The 24642-nt window shown below is 49.4% G+C and overlaps 1 protein-coding gene across 1 annotated transcript in view; it reads left to right on the top strand.

Annotated features, from left to right (window-relative positions):
- TDRD12 (tudor domain containing 12) overlaps positions 1 to 24642 on the top strand; it is a 156020-nt gene that overhangs the window by 82378 nt on the left and 49000 nt on the right. Inside the window, exons 23-24 of the mRNA XM_050923143.1 lie at positions 21889 to 22076; positions 24283 to 24493. Of these exons, the coding sequence (XP_050779100.1) occupies positions 21889 to 22076; positions 24283 to 24493 (399 nt within the window). The remainder of the gene's footprint in view (positions 1 to 21888; positions 22077 to 24282; positions 24494 to 24642) is intronic.

Below are 24642 nucleotides of genomic sequence, written 5' to 3'. Positions count from 1 at the left end.
AAAAAATTCTGTATTGTGTCTCTGACTGCAGTTATCTCTTCACTAGATACAAGAGATCAGTTTGCTTCCCTTGACTTACAGGATTCATATACCATGTGGCAATTCATCTTGCCTACAGTACGTTCATGAGGTTTGCTGGAGAAGACCAATTCACTATCCTGCCATGCAGTTTGTCATTGGCGTACAGGGTTTTTACAAAGTGTACAGCAATAATGGCTGCCTACCTCCTTAAAAGAGGTATCCATGTATATCCTTAAGTGGATTACTGTTAGTCTGGGCTCCTTTCAGACACCAGATGTTCTTCTTCGAGTGATGGCTCATGTCCATTCCAGTTACGTGTGCGCTCCACGTGTGCACGTTCGTCCGAAGACTTTTTACCGTAGCAACTCCAGTGGGCCGGCAGGTCGCCCCCTAGAGTGGCGCCGCCATGGCGCTCGATATATACCCCTTCCAGCCCACCCGCTCCTCAGTTCCTTCTTACCGCCGTGTCGGTCGTTGGAACTGTGGAGCACGGCATAGCTGTCCTCCACGTCCCTAGCTCTCCTCTGTTTCGCTGTTCTCATAGTTGCAGATAGTTGTAAATTATAGTTAGTTATTGTTAATTTTAGTATAGCTGTATATACTTATTTAGCGGGTTTGGGCTGTAGCCCTTCCCTGAGCCCAGCACCGGGCCCATGCCTGGTTCGCCGGGGTTCAAACAGTGCTCGGCCAGCAAAAAGCCGATGCCGACAAGCAATCCCCACAACGCCTGTCTGAAGTGCCTGGGGGAATCGCACATTTCAGATAACTGCCGCATCTGTTAGGCTTTTAAGCCTCGGACAAAAAAGGAGAGGGACCAGAGGTTAAGGACTCTCCTGATGGAAGCGGCACTTAATCCTGTGGCCCCGATGCAGAGCGCCAGCTCCGCACCGGCACCGGAAAGACGCCCCGGCACCGACCTTCCCCGGCACTGGGACTCGACGCAAGGCCCTTGATGTCTGCCACTCCATCCTCGCAGACTTGAGCGGAGCGCCTGGCACCTACCTCTGCCGTGGCACCACCAGCAGGGATTCCGTCGACTCCGGGCCCTGGAGGTCCGTCAAGTCCGGTCCCTCCTAGCTCCCCTATAAGATCCGGGGTTGAACTGTTGGTCTCTTCGACGCCAGAGACATTCACTTCGGCGCGGGACCTAATTGCTCTCACGGAGCCCACCCAGCCTCAACCCCCGGTAACCCCGGTGCGGGTTGTGTCTAGAGGCAAGCCTGCGACAATGCGAGTGCCGTCTCCGGACTCGCCCAGCCGGCACCGATCCCCTTCGAGGTCCCGGCACCGTGGACGTTCTCGCTCCAGGCGCCGCTCGCAGTCCTGGCACCGCTCCCCTCGGCAGTACCGGTCGTACTCGTGGCGCCAGTCATCTTCCAGATGGTCTCGCTACTCCCGGCACCGGTCTGGATCGAGTCGCTGCTACCGGCACCGAGACTCCAGGAGCCATTCCCGTCGGCGGTCAGCACCCCGGTCGACCTCCCAGCACCGAGCTGGTGGCAGGTCCCGGTCCCAATCCCGGCACCGGTACGATTCCCGGTACCGGTCCCCGGCACCGAGGAGGTCGTCGACGTCGAGACCGAGGGAGCCCTATCAGCCACATTTGGCCCCACCATGGCCTTCCCGGCAGCCGTCTGTCTCATCGCAGGCAGACAGCGTGTACACCCTGGATGCGGACAGACCCGCGGCCTTCTTCCATGACCCTCCTCCGCAGGATCAGGGACCGCAGCAGTGGGGCTTCTGGACACCCTGGGCGTACCATCAAGCCCAGGACCCTCAGCACATTCCACCTCAACCAGTGGCATCTGAGCGCAGGGCTCCGGAGGCGTCGTTGTCTCGCCCTCTGTCATAAACAGATAGCTAAGGGTTAATGTTCTTACACCTGGAAAGAAGTTCCTGAAGCACCTGACCAGAGGACCAATCAGGAAACAGGATTTTTTCAACTCTGGGTGGAGGGAAGTTTGTGTCTGAGTCCTTTGTCTTCTGCCTGAATCTCTCTCAGCTAGAGAAGGATTTTTCTATTTCCTGCTTTCTAATCTTCTGTTTCCAAGTTGTGAGTACAAAGTTGGTTTTTTGTTTTGTATTTACATGTCTATAGTTGCTGGAGTGCTTTAAATTGTATTCTTTTGAATAAGGCTGTTTATTCATATTTCTTTTAAGCAATTGACCCTGTATTTGTCACCTTAATACAGAGAGACCATTTGTATGTATTTCTTTCTTTCTTATATAAAGCTTTCTTTTAAGACCTGTTGGAGTTTTTCTTTAGTGAGGAACTCCAGGGAATTGGGTCTGCAGCTCACCAGGGAATTGGTGGGAGGAAGAAGTCAGGGGAAAACCTGTGTGTGTTAGATGTACTAGCCTGACTTTGCATTCACTCTGGGTGAGGGGGGAAGAGAGATTAACTCTCGGTAATTCTGTTCTCCAGGCTGGGAACGGGGAGGGTGTAATCCATCTGTTTAGATTCACGGAGGTTGCTTCTGTGTATCTCTCCAGGAACACCTGGGGGGGGGGAGGGAAAAGGTTTATTTCCCTTTGTTGTGAGACTCAAGGGATTTGGGTCTTGGGGTCCCCAGGGAAGGTTTTTGGGGGGACCAGAGTGCCCCAAAACTCTAATTTTTTGGGTGGTGGCAGCAGTACCAGGTCCAAGCTGGTAACTAAGCTTAGAGGTTTTCATGCTAACCCCCATATTTTGGACGCTAAGGTCCAAATCTGGGACTAGGTTACTGACACCCTCCCCCTTCTCCGGCGGGGGAAGACCGGTCTAACCAGCAGGACCCTGAGCTCCCTCCAGAATCAGAGGCGCTGGTACAGACGGAGCCCCCCGTGGACCAGCTCCTACCAGGGGTCTCCTCATCGTACTCCCCTGATGAGGCAGTGGCGGGAATGTCATCCTCCAGTCCCCCCCCACTCGACCTCAGGGCACACCAGGACCTCCTCAGGCGTGTAGCGCAAAACTTGAACTTGCAGGCTGAGGAGGTCTCGGAAATCGAAGATCCTGTGGTGAGCATTCTCTCAGCGGATGCTCCCACCAGAGTCGCCCTTCCCTTCATCAGGTCTATTCAAGCCAAGGCTAATACCATCTGGCAGTCAGTGGCTTCCATCCCTCCTGCTGCACGCGGGGTGAAGCGCAAGTATATGGCACCTTCCAAAGGGTATGAATACCTGCATGTCCACCCAACCCCGTGCTCCCTCGTCGTGCAGTCTGTGAACGAGAGGGAGCGCCATGGGCAGCAGGCCCCAGCACCGAAGTCCAAGGAGGCGAGGCACATGGACCTGCTAGGCCGGAAGGTCTACTCAGTGAGCGCCCTCCAACTCAGGGTCTCTAACCAACAGGCACTCCTTAGCCGCTATGCCTATAACTCTTGGGTAGCAGCGGATAAGTTCAAGGAGTTGCCGCCTCAGGATGCGTGTCAAGAATTTGCGGCAATTCTTGATGAAGGCAAGAAGGTCGCAAGAACTTCATTGCAGGCATCCTTGGACGCGGCAGACTCGGCCGCCAGAACTCTGGCTTCGGGGGTTACAATGCGCCGCATCTCCTGGCTACAGGTTTCTGGCCTTCCTCCGGAGCTCCAACACACCATCCAAGACCTCTCGTTTGAAGGTCAGGGCCTGTTTTCAGAGAAGACTGACCCCAGGCTGAAAAGCCTGAAAGACAATAGGGTCATCATGCACTCACTAGGGATGCACACGCCCAGGACGCAGCGCAGACCCTTCCGGCTGCAACAGCAGCAGCAGCGCCGACCCTATCCCCAGTACCGCCAGCGGCAAGACTTTAATAGGTGCCAAAGCAGGAATGGCTGGCGCAGACCATCGGGCAACCAATGGGGTCAGAATCAGGGCTCCTCTAAAGCCTCACCTGGCCCAAAACCTTCATTTTGAAGGTGCGCCTGAGGACACTGTACCAGTTTCCCCCACGGATCCGTCCCCCCCATTTTCCAACCGCCTTTCATTCTTCCTCCCGGCGTGGACCCAAATAACTTCCGACCATTGGGTCTTACGCACAGTGCAAACGGGATACCGTCTGCAATTTATTTCACACCCTCCCTCCTGCCCCCCACCCTCGTCCCTCTTCAGGGACCCCTCTCACGAGCAATTCCTCCTTCAGGAGGTGCGGACGCTCCTCGACAAAGGAGCCACAGAGGTGGTTCCGGAGAACGAGAAGGGCAAGGGGTTTTATTCCCGCTACTTTCTGATCCCCAAGGCCAAGGGAGGCCTCAGACCCATCCTGCGGGAACTCAACAAATATGGTGAAGTTGAAATTCCGCATGGTATCCCTGGGGACCATTATCCCATCTCTGGATCCTGGAGACTGGTACGTCGCCCTCGACATGCAGGACGCTTATTTTCATATAGCCATTTTCCCAGGACACACACACTTCCTTCAGTTCGTGATCGACCGCCACCATTATTAATTTGCAGTCCTCCCATTTGGCCTCTCCACGGCCCCGAGGGTATTCACGAAATGCATGGCTGTCATCGTCGCTTATCTTCAACGTAGTCGCATACATGTATTCCCCTACCTCGACGACTGGCTGATTCGAGGCACGTCAGAATCACAGGTCCTCAACCACGTCCGCAAGATCAGCAGACTCTTTGGAGATTTGGGCCTCATTATCAACGTGGAAAAGTCCACTCTGCTCCCCACGCAGAGGATAGAGTTCATGGGGGCCATTCTGGACTCCACCTTGGCCAGGGCCGTTCTGCCGCTGTCCAGGTTCCAGACGCTGTCGGCCATCATTCGACGTCTACAAGCGGCTCCCTTGACCTCTATAAGGATGTGCCTAACCTTCTTAGGCCACATGGCGGCCTGCACCTTTGTTACGGGTTATGTGCGGCTTCGCATGAGGCCCCTCCAGTCCTGGCTTATCAGCCAATACCGTCCGGCCAGGCATCTGCTGGACACGGTTATCACCATCCCCCAGGAGGTATTGGATTCCCTCTGGTGGTGGCTAGACTAGTCCGTAGTGTGTGCGGGGCTCCCGTTTCATCCACCCCAACCCTCAGTATCCCTAACAACGGATGCCTCAGACCTGGGTTGGGGGCCCACCTCGGAACCCTGAGGACACAGGGCCAGTGGTCTCCTCAGGAAGTGGCCCTCCATATCAACATACGGGAGTTGAGAGCAGTCCACCTTGCTTGCCAAGCGTTCTCCCATCAGCTTCAAGGTCGCTGTGTCTCTGTATTTATTCACCAACAACACGACGACCATGTACTATATCAACAAGCAGGGCGACACGAGATCCTCTCCCCTATGTCAGGAGGCAGTGCGGCTCTGGGGCTTTTGTATAGCCCACTCCGTTCATCTCATGGCTTCCTTTCTCCCAGGAGTACGGAACACGCTGGCAGACCGTCTGAGCAGATCCTTCCTTTCGCACGAATGGTCCCTTCGCCCGGACGTCACCTTCTCACTCGTCCAGAGGTGGGGTTGTCCCCGGATGGACCTCTTCATGTCCAGAGGGAACAGGAAATGCCAGATGTTCTGCTCTTTTCAAGGCCGGGAACCAGGGTCGGTAGTGGATGCCTTCCTTATCCTGTGGACGACGCACCTGTTCTATGCGTTCCCTCCGTTCCCGCTTATCCACAAGGTCCTTCTGAAGGTGCGCAGGGACAGGGCCCGCTTGATTATGATAGCTCCAGCGTGGCCCAGACAACATTGGTATCCGATGTTGCTGGACCTGTCTCTAGCCGACCCAGTCCCCCTGCCCCTTCACCTGGACCTGATCACCCAGGACCACGGCAGGCTCCGTCACCCGGGCATCCAGTCTCTACACCTCACGGCGTGGCTCCTGAGTGGCTGACCAGGTCAGAACTACGGTGCTCTACCCCTGTACGTCAAGTACTACTGGGCAGCAGGAAACCTTCCACTAGAGCGACGTACTCGGCCAAGTGGAAGCGTTTCTCCTGTTGGTGCACGAAGAGGGGTTTCCTCCCTATGGAGGTTTCTTTCGCCAGTATTCTCGATTACATCTGGTCCCTCAAGCAGCAGGGCCTGGCGATATCGTCCCTTCGGGTTCACCTGGCGGCTATCTCCACCTTTCATCCAGGTGGAGATGGCCGTTGGGTTTTCTCTCACCCTATGGTGACCAGATTCCTGAAAGGACTAGAACGTCTCTACCCCCATGTTCGACCCCCTGCCCCTACCTGGGATCTCAGCCTGGTTCTGACTCGGCTCATGGGCCCTCCGTTTGAGCCGTTAGCGACTTGCTCCCTGCTCTGTCTCTCCTGGAAGACTGCTTTCCTGGTGGCCATCACCTCAGCCAGATGGGTGTCAGAACTCCGGGCCCTCATGGTAGATCCCCCGTGTACGGTCTTCCATAAAGACAAGGTGCAACTGAGGCCACACCCTGCCTTTCTCCCCAAGGTGGTCTCAGCCTTTCACGTCAACCAGGAGATCTTTCTCCCCGTCTTCTTCCCAGAGCCCCATTCGTCCCACAGGGAGCAACAACTCCACTCGCTTGATGTCCGCCGGGCACTCGCGTTTTATGTGGAGAGGACCAAACCGTTCCGCAAATCTCCCCAGCTCTTCGTGGCAGTAGCGGACCGAATCAAAGGATTACCCATTTCCTCACAGAGGATCGTGGGTGACGTCCTGTATCAGGACCTGTTACGACTTGGCTCACACCCCTACGGGCCATGTGACTGCGCACTCCACCAGGGCACAAGCATCATTGCTGGCTTTCCTTGCCTGCGTGCCCATCCAGGAAATTTGTAGGGCGGCGACCTGGTCCTCCATCCACACCTTCACTTCCTATTATGCCCTAGTCCAGCAGTCCAGAGATGACGCGGCCTTCGGCTCTGCAGTGCTCCATGCCGCGACTTCTCACTCCGACCCCACCGCCTAGGTAAGGCTTGGGATTCACCTAACTGGAATGGATATGAGCAATCACTCGAAGAAGAAAAGACGGTTACTCACCTTTGTAACTGTTGTTCTTCGAGATGTGTTGCTCACATCCATTCCACACCCGCCCTCCTTCCCCACTGTCGGAGTCGCCGGCAAGAAGGAACTGAGGAGCGGGCGGGCCGGCAGGGATATATATTGGGCGCCATGGCGGCGCCACTCCAGGGGGCGACCTGCCGGCCCACTGGAGTTGCTAGGGTAAAAAGTTTCCGACGAACGTGCACGCGCGGCGCGCACACCTAACTGGAATGGATGTGAGCAACACATCTCGAAGAACAACAGTTACAAAGGTGAGTAACCGTCTTTTCTTATGTTCTTAGATACAGGCTGCAATCCATCAAACAATAAGTCTATTCCATGTCCTGGACCTGAAAGTGAACAAAGAGAAGTCAATGTGACTGCTTGTGGGGAGGATAGAATTCACTGGGGGCAGCATTGTGAAGTGGTCTGTTTAGGACACCTAGAACTGTGAGCCATTGTGTTGCCATTCTGCCTTAGAAAGAGCAAGAGCTTTACTACTGCTAAGATGTGTATCAGTTCTCTGACACACGAGCCTGGCTGACTTGCCAGAAAACTCTTCAAGACTTCACCAGTTTAAACCTTGCCCTGCAGGTAATAATCCATGAACTCCAGTTCCTGAGTTCCTCAGACACATCTCCTTACAGTGTGCAGTCCCTCTCTTGACAATCACAGAAATTAAATGAGCTTCCTCTAAAGAATGGGGTTGTCAATTTTGGTTGGACATATTTCTGGAGGTTTCATCACGTGACATAATCTTTATTTAAAGATTATCTTTAATTTTCGGAGACTCCAGAACAATCTTGGAGAGTTGGCAACTCTACCAAAGAGACAGAGCACACATCAGCCTATTTGGTTAACTGAAGACTTATAGAAAGAACAGGAGTACTTGCGGCACCTTAGAGACTAACAAATTTATTTGAGCATAAGCTACAGCCCACTTCATCGGATGCATGTAGTGGAAAATACAGTAGGAAGATGTATGTACACACACAGAGAACATACAACAATGGATGTTAACATACACACTATAAGGAGAGTGATCTGTTAAGGTGAGCTATTATCAGCAGGAGAGAAAAAGAACTGTTTGTAGTGGTAATGAAAATGGCCCATTTCCAGCAACTGACAAGGAGATGTGAGGAACTGTGTGTGCGCGCGTGTGTGTGTGTGAGGAAATAGTTTCACTTTGTGTGATGGATAAAGACTGGGAGTGGATGGGCCATTAACATATTTTAGGAACATATTTCCAGCACACATACATAACCCTTTGCACTCTAACCATACATACATCATGCAATAATATCAATTAACACAAAGTCACCAGATTTCATAAGACTTTATACGCTTTTATAATATAATAATATTGTATACTATCAGTTGATTCAATTCCTTATTCTTTGGTGTTCAGACCCCCCGTTCTCCCCCTGGGGGTCTCTGGACACTGACTGTCACAAACATTGGCCAGAGTACTTCCACCTCTTTCCAGGTTTCAAACTCTGTGGGACCTCTCTTTTGTCTTTTAAGGACCGTCCTCAGACCGCTGTAAGGAATTGCTTCAAATGCTCCGTGTATGTATGTGACCCCCTTATGCCAGGCTACAGCGTAGGGCACTGCAGGCATGGCTCAAGGCAGTCAGGCATTCTTAATTTCTTTAACCAACCACCTAAATAGGCTGGTATGGACCCCGGACAGGGTGGTGGTTGTGCTGGATTGATGGATGAGCCAAGATAATGTGTGAAGGGGAGTTCCCTTCTATCCCACCCCTCCCTCCCTCCCTCCGCTCCAGTCCATGACTGTAGTAATGGATGCTTAAACTGTGGATTGGAGAGTTAATATGAGTGCCCTTCAGGCTCAGGATTTGTGGACTGCTCACAAGGCCAGGCTTCACATAAACATACTGAAGTTGTATGGAGCTGAAACCTGGAGGACAACCAAAACAACCATCAGGAAGATCCAGACCTTCATTAATAGCTGCCTCAGAAGGATTCTCCAGATCCGCTGGCCAGACACCATCAGTAACATCCACCTCTTGAAGAGGACCTGTCAACTCCCAGCAGAGGAAGAAATCAGAAGGAGAAGATGGGGTTGGATAGGACATACACTACGTCAGTAGCCAACTAACATCACCAGACAGGCACTGCAGTGGAACCCCCAAGGCAAGCGAAAAAGAGGCCGTCCAAGAAACACCTGGCGACGCGACCTTCAGGCTGATAGCAAAAAAATAGGCTATACCTGGAACCAGTTAGAGCGAATGGCCCAGGATAGAGGACTCTGGAGATCTGTGGTTGGTGGCCCATACCCCGATTGGGGTGACAGGTGTGAGTGAGTGAGTGAGCAATTCCTGCATCAAGAACTTGCAAGACTGTCCGGGTATTCTCCAAGAACACCACAACAGTATTTTATGTGAGCAAGGAAAGGGATGCCATGTCAGATTGCCTCTGTCAGGAGGCAGTCAAGTTGTGGAATTGGTGCATTCGAGGCTCTGTCATTCTGTCTCATTTGCTGGGAATTCAGAAGGGCTTGGCAGATTGTCTGAGCAGATCCTTTAACTTGGACCATGAATGGTGTCAAGAAAAAAATTGTAGCTTGGGTGTTCTGCATAGGGAGCTTTCCATCACTTGCAGCTTGTCAGAACAGGAAGTGTCCCCAGTTCTGTTCCCGGATGAGTCACAGTCCTGGATTAATATCAGATGCTTTCATGTTTCTGTGGACCAAGAACCTGCTCTGTGCATACCTTCCAGTACCCCTGATTCCAGGGTCATGCTCATGCAAGATGATGGCAGAATGATCCTTATAGCCCCAGCCTGGCTGAGACAGATGTGGCATTCAGACCTCCATGATCTGTCCACTTGGGATCTTTTTGTTACCAATAACCTGAATCCTGACACAGAACCACAGCCAGGTGCTGCACCTGAATCCTCAAGGTGTTGCACCTCATGGCATAGTTCATCAGTGGCTAAATGTGAAGGAGGCATATTGCTTAGTGGCAGTGCTACAAAATGTTCTCCATATTAGCAGAAAACTTTCCACAAGAGTTAATTACCTGGGCAAGTGGAAGTGCTTCTCCATCTGAAGTAGCGCATAATGGACATGTGCAACACATTTCGAAGTACAGTTACAACAACATGAGTAACGATTTTTTCTGAGTGGGTTAAAGTCCAGGCTCACTTACTGGTGCCGTTCTCATTTGTTGGGGATCAACTCTCACGAACACATTCCCTGTATTCTACTTATTCTACAGGTGAGCCTGAAGTTGAAGCAAGAAAATAAGTGGATCGGTTTGCCAGAAGCTGGGAATGGGCGATGGGATGGATCACTTGATGATTCTGTTCTGTTCATTCCCTCTGAAGCACCTGGCATTGGCCACTGTCAGAAGACAGGATACTGGGCTAGATGGACCTTTGGCTGACCCAGTATGTCTGTTCTTATGTAAGACCACGCCAAGGTAATTCTTATAGGTAATTCTGTTTGATAGAAACTCTGCTAGTTCTTGGATCTTCATAGACTCTTGATTCAATCTCCATGGCCTCTGCCTCCTCTCCCAAGTCTTCTGCCCCAGCATTGCAGATGGACATTGCACCCACATCCAAACAGCTGGCATCTTACGGTATGGTGGTTGAGTGGTTACATCAGGCAGAGAGACACCACTCAGCGACAGTTTAGGAAATATTGCATAATAGCACAAAATAATCCACTAAATCCACTTATTTTGCAAAGTGGAAGCAATTTTTAATCTGGTCTACTCTCTGGAGTATACCTCCAGCAGAAGCTAATGTTTTAGAGTACTTACTAAATTTCATCTCAGTCCTTTCTCTAAGCTCCCTGAGAGAAGGAACAGGAATTTCAGCTATTCACCCTCCCATTCAGGGAAGATTGGTTCTCCCTCCCCCAACTCTGTAGTCTCCAGATTTTTTTAAAGGGATTGTGTGAGTTTTCCCCTGTTCAGGATGTATTACCAGCATGGGACCATAATGCTGTTTTGATGGGTACACCATGTAAGCCTATGGGTACCTGCTCTTAGGTGACACAAAATCAGAAGACATCCTTTCTTATTGGCATTATGTCAGCCAGAAGAGTGGGAGAGCTTTTCAGGTTCTCCTGGCAGGACAGCCACATACAGTATTGCTTAAAGCTAAAGTAGTTTTGAGGCCACATCTGCAGTTTTTAGCTAAAGTGATTTCAGCTTTTCATTTGAAACAGTCACTATACTTAATGATTTTTTCCCCCAAACCACATTCATCTATTTTGGATGTCAGGTGACCATTAGCCTTCTATCTGGACCAGGACCAAGACTTTCAAGCCATCTTCCTGCCTATTTGTTTCATATGATGGCAGAATGAGAGATCTACCAGTGTCAGCACAATTTCCAGGTGGATTAGTTTCTGTGTTACTGGGTAGCAAACACCCATCCTCCACAGAGACTGTCTACTTTGGTAGCTCTTTTAAAGGATGTCCCTTTACTGGTTCTTATAGGGCTGGTCCTTGGTGCATCCCTTCCCTCATCACTAGGCAGTCACAATTGCTTGGAGATTGTATACAGACTCTGGAAGGGCAGTGTTGCAGTGATTATTTAAATACATTCTGACACTCACACCCCTGATGGTACTGTTTTGTGAGCCACCTGTGTGGAATGCATGTGTGGAGCCACTTGAAGAAAAAATGGTTACTTTCCTGTGTTTTAACTGTTGCTTTTTGAGAAGCTGTTGTGCACATATGTTCTGAATTCCATGACCCTTGCTCCATCCCATCCCATCTTCATCGGAGTCCTGTTTTGCCATGTTTTGATGCAAAGGACCTGAGGGGGATCAGGGTAGTGCCCTTATATAGCTTTGGGAGAGGCCACAAGAATGTGCAGGGCTCATATGACACCCTTATGGGTAATGCTGCAGAAAACTTTGGTTCAGGTTTTCTGGATTCCCACACATCCTTGAGTAGAATACGAATGTGCAACAATACTTTGAACAAAACTTTGAGTACAGGTAAGTAACTGTTTCAGTGGAGCCAAATCACTAGAAGTACAAAGTAACTGCCTTTCAGATTCTCCATGGTTACAGGAGTCTCTTTGAAAATGCCTTTCTGTGGTGGCTGCACACCCACAAAGGAATAAACATCTATGTCTGGCTATGTCTAGGCAAGTTACTGCTCAGAGGTGGATCCCACAAGCAAAATCTGACAGTTCTCAACTGCTTGTTCCCTGCTTATCTGGGCCTCATGGCAAATTGGAAGAAACCGACATTCATGCCGTCACAGATGATGATAAACTTCATATGGTCCAGGTTAGATTCTGTGGTAGCGAGGGCTTACTTGTCAGAGGACACATTTCTCTCACTTAAGTTACTGCTGAACATAGGTGCCAACTCCAGCGCCGGAGCACCTACAGGGAAAAAATGATGGTTGCTTAGCACCCACTGGCAGCCCCCTATCAGTCCCTCCCTCTCCCCAGTGCCTCCCAACCATCAGCAGGCCCTATGGATCAGTGCCTCCGTCTCCCTCTCCACGCCTCCTACCCACCACAAACAGCTGTTTTGCAGCGTGCAGGAGTCTGAGAGGGGGCGGAGGAGTGAGGACACAGCATGCTCAGGGGAGGGGGCGGACTGGTGAGAAGAGGTGGGGCGAGGCAGAAAGAGATAGGAAGGGTGGAGTGGGGGCAGGGTCTGAGGCAGAGCAAGGGGTCAAGCACCCCCCAGCACTTTGAAAAGTCAGCGCCTCTGCTGCTGAATACTGTGAAATCACAACTGGCAGTGATGGAACTGAATTGCCTTGTATTATTAGTCCATATGTTTGTGTATACTTACATGACCCTGCTTGCCAGACTTCACCTGATGCCTCTACAGCTCTGGCTTGGTCAATCTACTCTTCTGCAAAACAAGAAAGTCCTATTACCACTTCATGTCCTCGCAGTGCTGGACTTGTGGCTGCATCCAGACAAGGCCCCAAAATAAGTACCATTCATGACCCTGTCCCAGCAGGACATTAGTCATGGATGTGTCAGGGATTGGAGGGGAGCCCACCCCGACCATCTACAGAAACAAGGAGGACACAGGCCTGAATATAAACACTTTACAACACGTGTTATATTAAAGTATGTGGCTTTCCTCCCTATTCTGTGACAGTAGTGCGGATACAGACAGTGTATTTGCTAAGGACTACATAAGCAAGCAAGGGGGCACCAATCTTGTTTCTCCTTTCCCTCTGCCAGTCCCCAGAGGAGACCAGCTGCCTATTGACTGGGGAGGGATATTGCAGGGGAGGGATAGCCCAGTGGTTTGAGCATTGCCCTGCGTAGCCCAGAGTTGAGAGTTCAATTCTTGAGGGGGCTATTTTGGGATCTGGGACAAAAATCTGTCTGGGGATTGGGCCTGATTTGAGCAGGGAGTTGGACTAGATGACCTGAGGTCCCTTCTAACCTTGATATTCTAGGATTCTATGACTGAGGCAGTTTTGACTGATAGACCTGTTACAGATGTCAGTGAAACCACTGGCCAGGCTTTCAGACCTTTCGTTGCAAGATCAGAGTCAGGTATTGCTAGACTCAAAAATGGTGCACTAATGGCCTGGATGCTGACTGGTTGAGTACTAGGGGGGAAAAAGAACTGCTTCTCACAAGATCAAGAAATCTTGGCACAGGATAAAAAAGATCTCTGAGAAAGACTTCCTCTAAATAGAAAAGATTCTTGTTATGGGCTTCCCTAAAGGACTGGAGCTGGTGCAGGCACAGTACCAAAGATTCTTGGTGGTTGGCTGCAGTTAAAACATTCTAGAATTTCTTTTAGCTTTGGCAGGGTTCATCTGGCAGCAATATTGGTACATTGTCTGCCAATACAATCACTCTTAGTCTTCTCTGGCAGTATCCAAGTTTTTCAAGGACCTAATGCAGAGGTGGACAAACTACAGCCCATGGGCCACATCTGGCCCATGGGACCGTCCTGCCCGGCTCTTGAGCTCCCGGCCGGGGAGGCTAGCACCCGGCCCCTCCCCAGCTGTCCGCCCTTCCCTGCAGCCTCAGCTCACTGTGCCGCCAGCGCTCTGGGCAACAGGGCTGCAAGCTCCTTCCAGGCAGTGCGGCAGCATGTCTGGCTTCGGCCAGGCCACGTGGCTGCCAGTTCTGCCGCTTTGAGCAGCATGTTAAAGGGCTGAGGAGTGAGGGGGCAGGATAAGGGGCAGAGGGTCCTGGGGGCTGTCGGGACAGGGAGTGGTTGGATGGGGCAGAGGTTCTCAGAGTGGGAGGGAGGTCAGGGGACAGAGAACAGAGGAAGGGTTGGATAGGCATAGGAGTCCTAGGGGGATGAGGGTGTTAGGGGACAAGGAGCAGGGGGGATTGGATGGGTCGGGGGTTCTGAGGAGGGCAGTCAGAAGGTGGGAAGTGGGAGGGAGTAGATGGGGGCGGGGCCAGGCTGTTGGAGGAAGTACAGCCTTCCCTACCCGGCCCTCGATACAATTTCAGAACCCCAATGTTGCCCTCAGGTGAAAAAGTTTGCCCACTCCTGACCTAATGCATACTTACCAATCTGTCAGATAATCTACTCCAGCATGAAACCTCAGCATAGTCAATTGAAAGCTTTATGGATGGCTCCATCTACCATCTTATTCTCAAGGTGGTCTTTTTGAGGGGAGTCATCTTGGCCAGAAGAGTGAATGAGTGTCAGGCACTCATGGCCAAGCCCCTGTATACCTCATTCCATAAGGACAAGGTGTAGTGAGACCTTATACAAAACTTGCTCTCAAGGTGGCTTCTGAGTTCAGCTTAAACCAGTGAATTAATTTAGCTGTGTTCTTCCCCAAAACATTTTTCACACGAAGAGAGAAAAGTTACAGGCTTTGGATATATTCAGATTTCTTTGATATTACATTGGCAGGATCAAATATTTCAGAACTGACCGCTTCCCAGCCTCCCAGTCTGGTCTATTTGTGGCAATAGCTGGCTGCTTCAGTGCTAACGTATTTCATCACAAGAACTGTCAAAATGGCTTACTCATTGCATCTCACTCCATCAGATGGCTGGTGCACCTCCACTACCAACTACTAAGGCTCAGTCTATTGTAGGAGCAGCAGTGATCTGTATCCTATATATAACCTGTATGCTCAAAAGGTCTGTTACATTTTTCCCTACTTTTATCTCCCCTCCCCCTTCCTTCTGGAATGCTTGTGGAATGAATGGGCTGCTTGAACAGCTGGAAGATCAGAAGACCTCCCAGGTAGACAAACTGTATGGGACTCTAATTAGGCAGCGATCACACACCCAGTGCATGGACACTGCCCGAGGTGGAGTGTGACCAACCAGACACAGCCAAGTCATCTCTAGTTGCAGGCCATGAGGACAGGTCCTTAAAAGGGGAAGGGGCCATGTGCTCAGAAGTGCACTCACAAGACCGCACCTCTCGTAAAGGCCCTTTGCCAGGACCACCTGGCCAGTGGTTCGCCGCATTGCATTCCATCATACCTCGGGAAGATTTAACCTTCATCGCACCGTCCATCACTGCGCTGTGGAACACTTACCTTGAAGGATCCTGACATCTCCAGTGCCGTGCCTGTCCTGAGAGAGTGAGTATGTGAGTGAGAGTGTGAACTTCCCTTCTTTTGAGCTTAGCTGTCAGTATAATAAACGTGCTGCTTTCTGCCAAACTCTGGTGGATCATTAGTCCTCCCTTCCTAGCTGGCCCAATTTTGGGTAACACAGTCCACCAGGCAGCATCCTCGGCCTACTTCTAAAATGTGCCTGTATCTGAGATCTGCAAGGCAGCTATGTGGAGCAGTCACTCGTGTTTATCAGGCGCTTTGCACTGGACTTAGCTACTAGATCAGAGGCCAAACGTTGGAGAGTAGTACTCCAATTTCTAATTCACTGATGTAGCTGATACTTCTCATTTCCATCATCCTGAGAGGATATTTACTGCTTGCCAGTCACCTAGAGTTGGATCTGCAGTGATGCAAATTCAAAAAAAAAAAAAAAAAAAAAAGATTACTTACCCTACAGTAACTGTGGTTCTTAGAGGTATTGTAATCAATGAGGATCCTACAAGCTGCCCTCAGCAGACACAAGCTTTGAATTGTGAGGGGAGGGTCAAGGGCACTACTACCAAGAAAATATTCCAAGTTTGGGCTCTTGAGGCATAAGCACATCTGCAGTGGAATCCGCATTGCCAGCATCTCAAAGAAGCATACTTACTGGAGGGTAAAGTAACTGTTCTTTTAGCCTGCCTTCTTCATTAGTCTAAGTAGTTCAGAATCCAAAATCAAGTTATTTGGGTGTTCTTATAATATGGCATCTACTAGATGTGCAGACTAGAACTGAATCAGGAGGTATAGATAGTGCACTAATTTCTTTACTCTTCATTTGAAAAAGGAGGGCTAGAAATCAGCAATCAATAAATTCCTAATAGATTTTCTTATTTTATTGTGCATGCACCAACAAGAATCTATATGGCTTGTGTGGCCTTCGCAGGTTACTTAATCTGTGTGTTTGGTTCCCTGTCTGTAAAATGGGGACAGTACTTACTTCTCTCTCAAGGATGTTGTGATTGTTATTGCTTAGTAATGTGTAAATGTAAAATGCTATGCAATTGCTAGGTAGTATTAAAATATTGGTTATCATTTTAAAGTGTATTTATGCCAGATGGAAGATCTTGCTCACCAGAACAAGTGCATCCTTGCCCAGATAATTCTTCCATTGGCTCTATGGGAAAGGAATCACTACTGGGATTAAGCTGAACTGTCTGAATTGCCTGTTCAGTTTTTTAACACCTCAACCAACATGGGTGCAATTTCAGTTGTTGGCCTCTGTACAAACCTGGAATGTACTATGAACTGATAGTGTGGTTTTGGCTCTTGCAATATGAACACTTGACTAGTAGAAACTGAACTGATGCCCAGCTTGTAGTATTCCTTTCATGTAGGCTACTGTTCTTCTTCGAGTGCTTGCTCATATCAATTCCTGTTAGGTGTGTGCACACTTCATGCATGATCTTCAGAAGATTTTTACCCTAGCAACTCTCGGTAGGTTGGTTGAGGCACCCTCTGGAGTGGCACCTTTACGGCACTGGATATATGCCCCGGCTGACCCAGTGCCTCCTCAGTTCCTTCTTACCGCCCGTGACGGTTGTTGGAACTGTGGAGTGCAGCTTAGCTGTTCTCCACTCTCTCTAGCATTTGCTTTAGTTAATAGTTTCTGATTAGTTATTAATAGTTGGTTATATTTGTTAATAGTTGTGAATTACTAGTATAGTTAGAATTAGTTTAATTAGTGGGAGGGGACGGGATCTTCTCCCCTATCCAGGTACCCGGGCTCATGCCTGGGTCTCTGGGCTTCAAATCCTGCTCAGCTTGCCAGAGGCCGATGCCAACGGGAGATCCCCATGACTCTTGCCTAAGGAGTCTGGGGGAAGTGCCTCATTTGCTAAGCCTTCAAGCCGAGGACTGGGAAGGAGCGGGACTTTAGATTGAAGCAGCTCCTTATAGAGGCAGCAATAAGCCTGGTCCCTTCCTCTGCGCGCCGAGACCCGGCACCATCGTCCTCGGAATGGAGTGCCCCTGTGGCACCGACTGGTCCGGCACCACATTTGGACTCTCCATAGTGCAGATCTTTATCTCCAATGAAGAAGCAGCCCAAGCAGGTGCCAGCCATTTCTTGTTTGTAGGTGCAACAGCCACCGACGCTTCCTGCACCACAGTTGAAGCCACGTCCATTGCTGGAGCGCATAGGACAAATATTGGCTCCTGCACTGTTGACTCCAGCGCTGCAAGGGCCATCAAGTCCAGTGCACGTAAGCTCCCTGGGGCGCACAGCATTCGAGCTAAGACTACCCTCTACACCGGTGACCTTTTCAATGGCGCAGGACTTAATGGCGCTCACAGAGCTGACTCCTCTGCAGCTGGCAGCACCTCGAAGGGAAAGCCGTGCCTCATGCGACCACCTTTGCCAAGTGAAGAAAGATGACACTGGTCCCGGTCCTGATCTTCTTCCTGGCACCCATCACGGTGTCGCTTGCAGTCCTGGTACCATTCTTGTTCTCAGCACTGGTCGTACTAGCAGTGCTGCTCCGACTCGCAGAGATCCGAATTGCGTTATGATGAGTACCAGTTGAACTTCTGGCACTGTTCCCGGTACCGGTCAAAGCGGCACTCAACCGATCTGGAGGTCACCATCGAGATCCAGATCAGGCTCCTGGTACTGATACAACCATAGGCACCGATCAACGTCTTGGTACAGTTCTGCCTCACGGCACTGGTCCATGGCACCGTACAACACTGGGGTACTCTGCACTGGCGTGTACAGCACAGCTTTGGCCATCTCACTCTGCCTCTGTGTTGTTGCGCTCGCTAGGTGGCTACCACACCCAGGACCCAGGGCGAGGGTGGTACAGGCCAGTGGCTAGAAGAAGGCCAGGACCCGAGCCATGAACCCCCACAGTGGTCCTTTTGGACCCACTGGGCATACCGTCAGGCCGAGGGAGCTCCTTTGGGGGCTTCCCTTTCTACCCCTTTGGAGCCCTGAATACTGGAGGCCACTGTATCTCCCCCCGCCCGGGAGGGTCTGAGACAACTGCTCCAGCGCCAATGCGGGCCCATGCGCCTAGCGTGATGTACCTTGAGCAACAAGATCCTCCACAAGAGGAACTCGTGCAGGCTCCCTTAGCCCCAAGAGTATCTTCCTTGCCCAATGAGGAAGGTGGGGACTACAGTTTCAGGTCCTCCTCCTTTGGACCTCCACGCTCACTAGGAACTGATCCACAGAGTGGCGCACAATATGAACCTCCAGGTAGAGGAGGTGGTGGAGGTAGAGGACCCTGTGGTAGACATTTTGTCTGCGGAGGCACCGACCAGAGTTGCCCTTCCCGTCATAACGAACCACACAGACCAATGCCAAGACAGTTTGTCAGTCACCAGCCTCTATTCTACCTACTGCTAAAGGAGTGGAAAGGAAGTACTTTGTTCCTTCAAAGGACTACGAGTACCTCTATATACCCCTCTAACTGTGCTCCTTTGTCATGGCTTCGGTCAACGAGAAGGAACGGCATGGTCAGCAAGCCCCGGTGCCTAAATCAAAGGACGCTAGACGCCTAGACTTGTTTGGGCACAAGGCGTACTCGGCCAGAGGCTTGCAGCTCAGGGTGGCCAACCAGCAGGCACTCCTAAGCCGATATGACTATAATTTGTGGCACTCTATGGAGAAATGCAAGCAGTTGGTTCCACAGGAGTCCAGAGAGGAATTTGGGGCTATAGTAGAGGATGGCAAGAAGGTGGCCAGAACCTCCCTACAAGCCTCTCGAAGTGGCAAACTCAGCAGCTAGGACCCTGGCCTCGGGCATAGCCACGCATCGCATCTCATGGCTGCAGGTCTCTGGCTTACCACCAGAGTTACAGCAGACCCTCCAGGATCTGCCCTTTGATGGCCAGGGCCAATTCTCCAAGAAGACAGACTCAAGGCTGCAGAGTCTGAAGGACTCAAGAATTATCATGCACTGTGTGGGAATGCATACCCCAGTAGCGCAGAGGAGGCCCTTCCGAAACCACCTCCTCTGAGGTTGTGGTCTGGAGAGTCAAGGGGCAAAGGCTTTTATTCCCACTACTTCCTAATCCCCAAGGCCAAGGGTGGGCTTCAGCCCATCCTGGATTTACGTGGACTCAACAAATGTATGATAAAGTTGAAGTTCCGCATGGTCTCACTAGGGACCATTATTCCTTCCTTAGATCCTGGAGAATGATATGCTGCCCTTGACATGAAGGATGCGTATTTCCACATTGTGATCTACCCAGTGCACAGACACTTCCTTTGCTTTGTGGTCAATCAACAGCACTTTCAATTCATCGTCCTTCCTTTCGGCCTATCCGCGGCCCCCAGGGTGTTTACCAAATGCATGGCTGTGGTGGCTGCCTCCTTTTGTCGACAACAGTCCAGGTGTTCCCATATCTCGACGACTGGCTTACTTGGGGTCACACCAGGGATCAGGTGCAGTCTCATGTTCAGCTCACCATGAACATGTTCAGTCGGCTGGGCCTCCTGCTTAATGTCGCGAAATCCACTCTGGTTCCAATCCAGGGGATTGAATTCATAGGGGCAGTATTGGACTCAAACCTAGCCCGGGCAATTCTGCTGGAGGCACGCTTCCAATCCCTGGTGAACATCATCCACAGCCTGCAAAGCTTCCCTGCCTCGACAGTGAAAACATGCCTATGCCTCCTGGGACATGTGGCCTCTTGCACATTTGTGACCAGGCACACGAGCCTGTGACTATGTCCACTCCAAGCCTGGCTATCAACAGTATACTGTCCAGGTCAGGACAGCTTGAGCTCAGTGGTTACCATCCCGCCAGGGGTATTAGCCTCTCTAGACTGGTGGCTGGACCCCAAATCAGTGGGCAAAGGCCCCGCAGGCCTCCGTGTCCCTAGTCACAGATCTATCATCCCTGGGATGGGGAGCCCATCTTGGGAACCTCGGTACCCAGGGGCTATAGTCGGCAGGAGAGTTATCTCTGCACATCAGTGTACAGGAACTCAGAGCAGTACGCCTGGCTTGTCAAGCATTCCGAGAGCGCATTCAAGGCCGCTGTGTTGTAGCCTTCAAGACAACACTATGGCCATGTTTTACATCAATAAGCAAGGGAGAGCCCAGTCATCTCCCCTCTGTCAGGAGGCCACTTGTCTGTGGGAATTCTGTATAGCCCACTCGATCCATCTAGTGACGTTGTTTCTCCCAGGGGTCCAGAACACCTTAGCAGACCACCTCAGCAGATCATTCCAGGCTCACGGGTGGTCGGTTCACTTGAACGTCATCCACTCTGTGTTCCTGAAGTGGGGCTATCCCCTGATAGACCTATTCACCTCTCACGAGAATCGGAAATGCCAGGTGTTCTGCTCTCTCCAAGGGCGCTCTCCGGGTTCCCTGTCGGACACCTTCCTAATTCAGTGGAAGGATCACCTGTGCTATGTCTTCCCTCCATTCCCACTAGTCCACAGGGTCCTAAGCAAGCTGCGGAGGGACACTGCCCGTCTGATTCTGGTTGCCCCAGCATGGCCCAGACAGGCCTGGTGTACCACTCTCTAGAGCTGTCAGTGAACACCCCGATTCCACTCCCGCTGTGGCCAGACCTGATCACTCAGGATCACAGTCGACTCTGTCATCCCGACCTGCAATCTCTCTAGTTCACAGTGTGGCTGCTGCATGGCTAACTCAGTCTGAGCTGTGCTGTTCTCACTCGGTCCAGCAGATCCTTTTAGGTAGCAGGAAACCCTCTACCAGGTCCACATACGTAACCAAGTGGAAGTGGTTTTCCTGCTGGTGTGCCCAGAATCATACGACCCCCTCCCTACAGACATCAGTACGTATCATCTTGGACTACTACAGGAGGTATGTAGGGCAGCGACTTGGTCATCAGTGCATACCTTTGCCGCCCAGTATGCGATAGTGCAGCAGTCCAGAGGTGATGCCACATTTGGTTCAGTGGTCCTTCACTCCGCAACATCTCACTTCGACCCCACTGCCTAGGTAAGGCTTGGGAGTCACCTAAGTGGAATCGATATGAACAAGCACACGAAGAAGAAAAGACGGTTACTAACCTTTGTAACTGTTGTTCTTCAAGATGTGTTGTTCATATCCATTCCAAACCCACCCTCCTTCCCCTCTGTCGGAGTAGCCAGCAAGAAGGAACTGAGGGTGCGCTGGGTTGGCTGGGGCATATATCCGACACTGTAAAAGCGCCACTCCAGGGAATGCCTCAGCCGACCCACCAAGTGCTGCTAGGGTAAAAATCTTCCAACGATCGTGCACACAGCGCGTGCACACCTAATTAAAATAGATATGAGCAACACATCTTGAAGAGCAACAGTTACAAAGGTGAATAACTATCTTTTATACTGATCTGTGCTGGAATGAAATCAGAGGATTTCGCTATAAAGGTCTGTGTAGTTTAGTAATTTCATCTCCTGAGTTGTCTGTCCTCTATAAACACTTTCAGATAGTACCTCTCCACATTGTGGATGCAACAAACTACTTCGGTCGCATAATAGATAAACAAAAGAATCAATATGCAATTCTTGATGGCGAGATGCTTGAGTATTTTAAGGAAGCCAGGAATAAAGTGTCCGTTGAAATGGTGGAGAAACTAGCACTGTATGGATTACATGAAGAAGGTCTTTTTCACAGGTAAGAGATTCAGATCGATTTGGAAAGAATGATTTTAAAGACTAAAATTTCTGGGTATTTTAACGTAAGTACTTGTGGAGATTAATGGAAGGAGGAGGCACACATCAGAGCCCTAGGGGGGCTCCTGTTAGGGCCTTAATATGGCTCTGAGTGTTCGCTACTTCCCACCACTCAACACAGATGAAATGAGGTTGAATAGTGTCCGCAAAAGAGAAACTAACAACTAATTATTCCTCAAAGACTTTTAATGACTTACAACTATAAAGGCAACACAGACAGAATAAGAACAACAGAATTAAAGACCAACACTGAGTAAGGATTAATATAAATGACAAATTATACTAGAGACAGGCACAAGTACAAGTAATATTATGCATTAACTACTTATTCCTATAAGTACATATGTAAAAGACAATATTGGAAACAGTTACAGGAACATGTAATGCTGCTATTTTTGATTAGCTAACAACCTTGAAGGCATTATATCTACCTCCAGTAGCATATAATTCTATATGTGATACTAATACATGGATTAACTGTATTTTACCAATCTTAACATATATCTATCTATCTATCTTTATCTAATTAATAAACTTTTACTAACTTTTATGCTAACTTTATGGTAACTTATACTGAAGGCAGGCACAGTGACTTGCAAAGTTACTATGATTTATAATCTGTTGACCTTGCCCACACCATATCCATTTCCAGCAAGGCACAAATACATACTGTTGCTATATAATGATTTACTATTAACTACTACTACTTTTAAACCACTTAAACAATTTATTGATAAACTTAACATATGGTATTAATACAGACTTAAGATTAACCGGCTCGAGCATTACCAGACTGTTTTACCTAATACCTCACCCTGTTTTTATCCCAAGATACATTACCTTTCAGTTGACCATTCCCTGCACTGGCCAGGCACAGATAGTCAGTGAAGGGTAAGTCTCTTTGGTTCAGGGGGTGTATGTGAGCCTGACAAAGAGTAATCTCTTTTAGGTGTGTCTCTCTCTCTCTCTCTCTCTCTCTCTCTCTCTCTCTCTCTCTCTCTCTCTCACACACACACACACACACACACACACACACACACACACACACACACACACACACACACACACACACACACACACACACACACACACACACACACACACACACACACACACACACACACACACACACACACCAGTATTTGCTAGCCATGCTTTAGAACTAGTCAACCAATCAAGGTCGCCAAATTTTCCAGGGTGGCATTTGCGGTTGTTTTGAACTAATGAACTGTGCACCCGTGACCAGCTCATCTTTCCTTTTTGCAGCTAGTTGTGGTCAACTTGCTAGACTTAAAAAACCTTAAATCAGCTTAAAGAAGTGTCTAGTTGCAGAGCATAGTTACCACGTCTGTATCAACCTTTACAGAGTTGCCTTCTTAATCTATAAAGCTTCCTAGATAGATTATGCTTATGCTTGCAGGATTCTACTGTACTCGCTTCTTACAACTTCCGGAAGTTTGAGGCCTAAAAGTACTTAGCCTGACACTACTTTACAAGGCTTATGCACATTAAGCACAGTACTTTGTATTGAAATACACCTCTACCTTGATGTAATGCTGTCCTTGGGAGCCAAAAAATCTTACCGCGTTATAGGTGAAACCGCGTTGTATCGAACTTGCTTTGATCCACTGGAATGCGCAGCACAGCCCTGCCCCCCCCCCCGAGCACTGCTTTATTGTGTTGTATCGGGTTGCATTATATCGAGGTAGAGGTGTATTTGTTTATACTTGAAAAAACTCAGTATTCAAAGGACTGTAAGAGACCATTATTAACCAGGATTCCATGTAGTATAGTTGTTCAATATAGTTAACACGCATAGAATGTCTCAATTAGGTTGTATCTAGCATAGTTGTAGCTGTGTCAATCCCAGGGTATTAGAGAGACAGATGAAGAAGAGCTCTGTGTGGCTCAGAAGCTTGTGTCTCATCCACAGAAGTTGGTCCAATAAAATATTCACCCACCTTGTCGCTCAATTAGGTAGCTCGTATTGTCATTTACTGTGATTATATTACATTTTCATAAATGTTAAACTTAAACCCAATAGATTAAGATTGTATTTATCATTTCATTTTTTGTAACTCCGGTACTGTATTGTATTTAATTTGGAAAACAAAACTAATTTTTTCACTCTTTTTTTCTCCCTTAAGGGTTCAAGTGTTGGAGATACCCCCAAAAGAAGAAAATTGTTTCTTCTACAATGTTACTGTCAGGTATATAGATAAAGGCAGAACTGGTCAAGTTCAGGTTCATCAGCTGTTTCACTTACCTACAAGATTTCAAATTTTGCCCCCGCAGGCAGTGGAATTTATTGTTTGTAGGGTGAAACCTATTGATAATGAAATCGAATGGAACCCTAAGGTAATCTTTCTTTAATATAGTATGTTTCTCTTTATTTCAAGTTCAGAAAGTTTATTTTTGATTCACTTAAATGGAGCCAATATTTTTGGTAGTTTATGCTTCATAGTTAATCCTTAATTTTTAGAAATTGATGTTGTAAGTAGATTTCA

The sequence above is a fragment of the Gopherus flavomarginatus genome, chromosome 14, assembly GCF_025201925.1.
Source record: "Gopherus flavomarginatus isolate rGopFla2 chromosome 14, rGopFla2.mat.asm, whole genome shotgun sequence".
NCBI lineage: Eukaryota > Metazoa > Chordata > Testudines > Testudinidae > Gopherus > Gopherus flavomarginatus.
The sequence above is the reverse complement of the archived record's forward strand: the minus strand, read 5'-3'. Positions and strand labels throughout refer to the sequence as shown.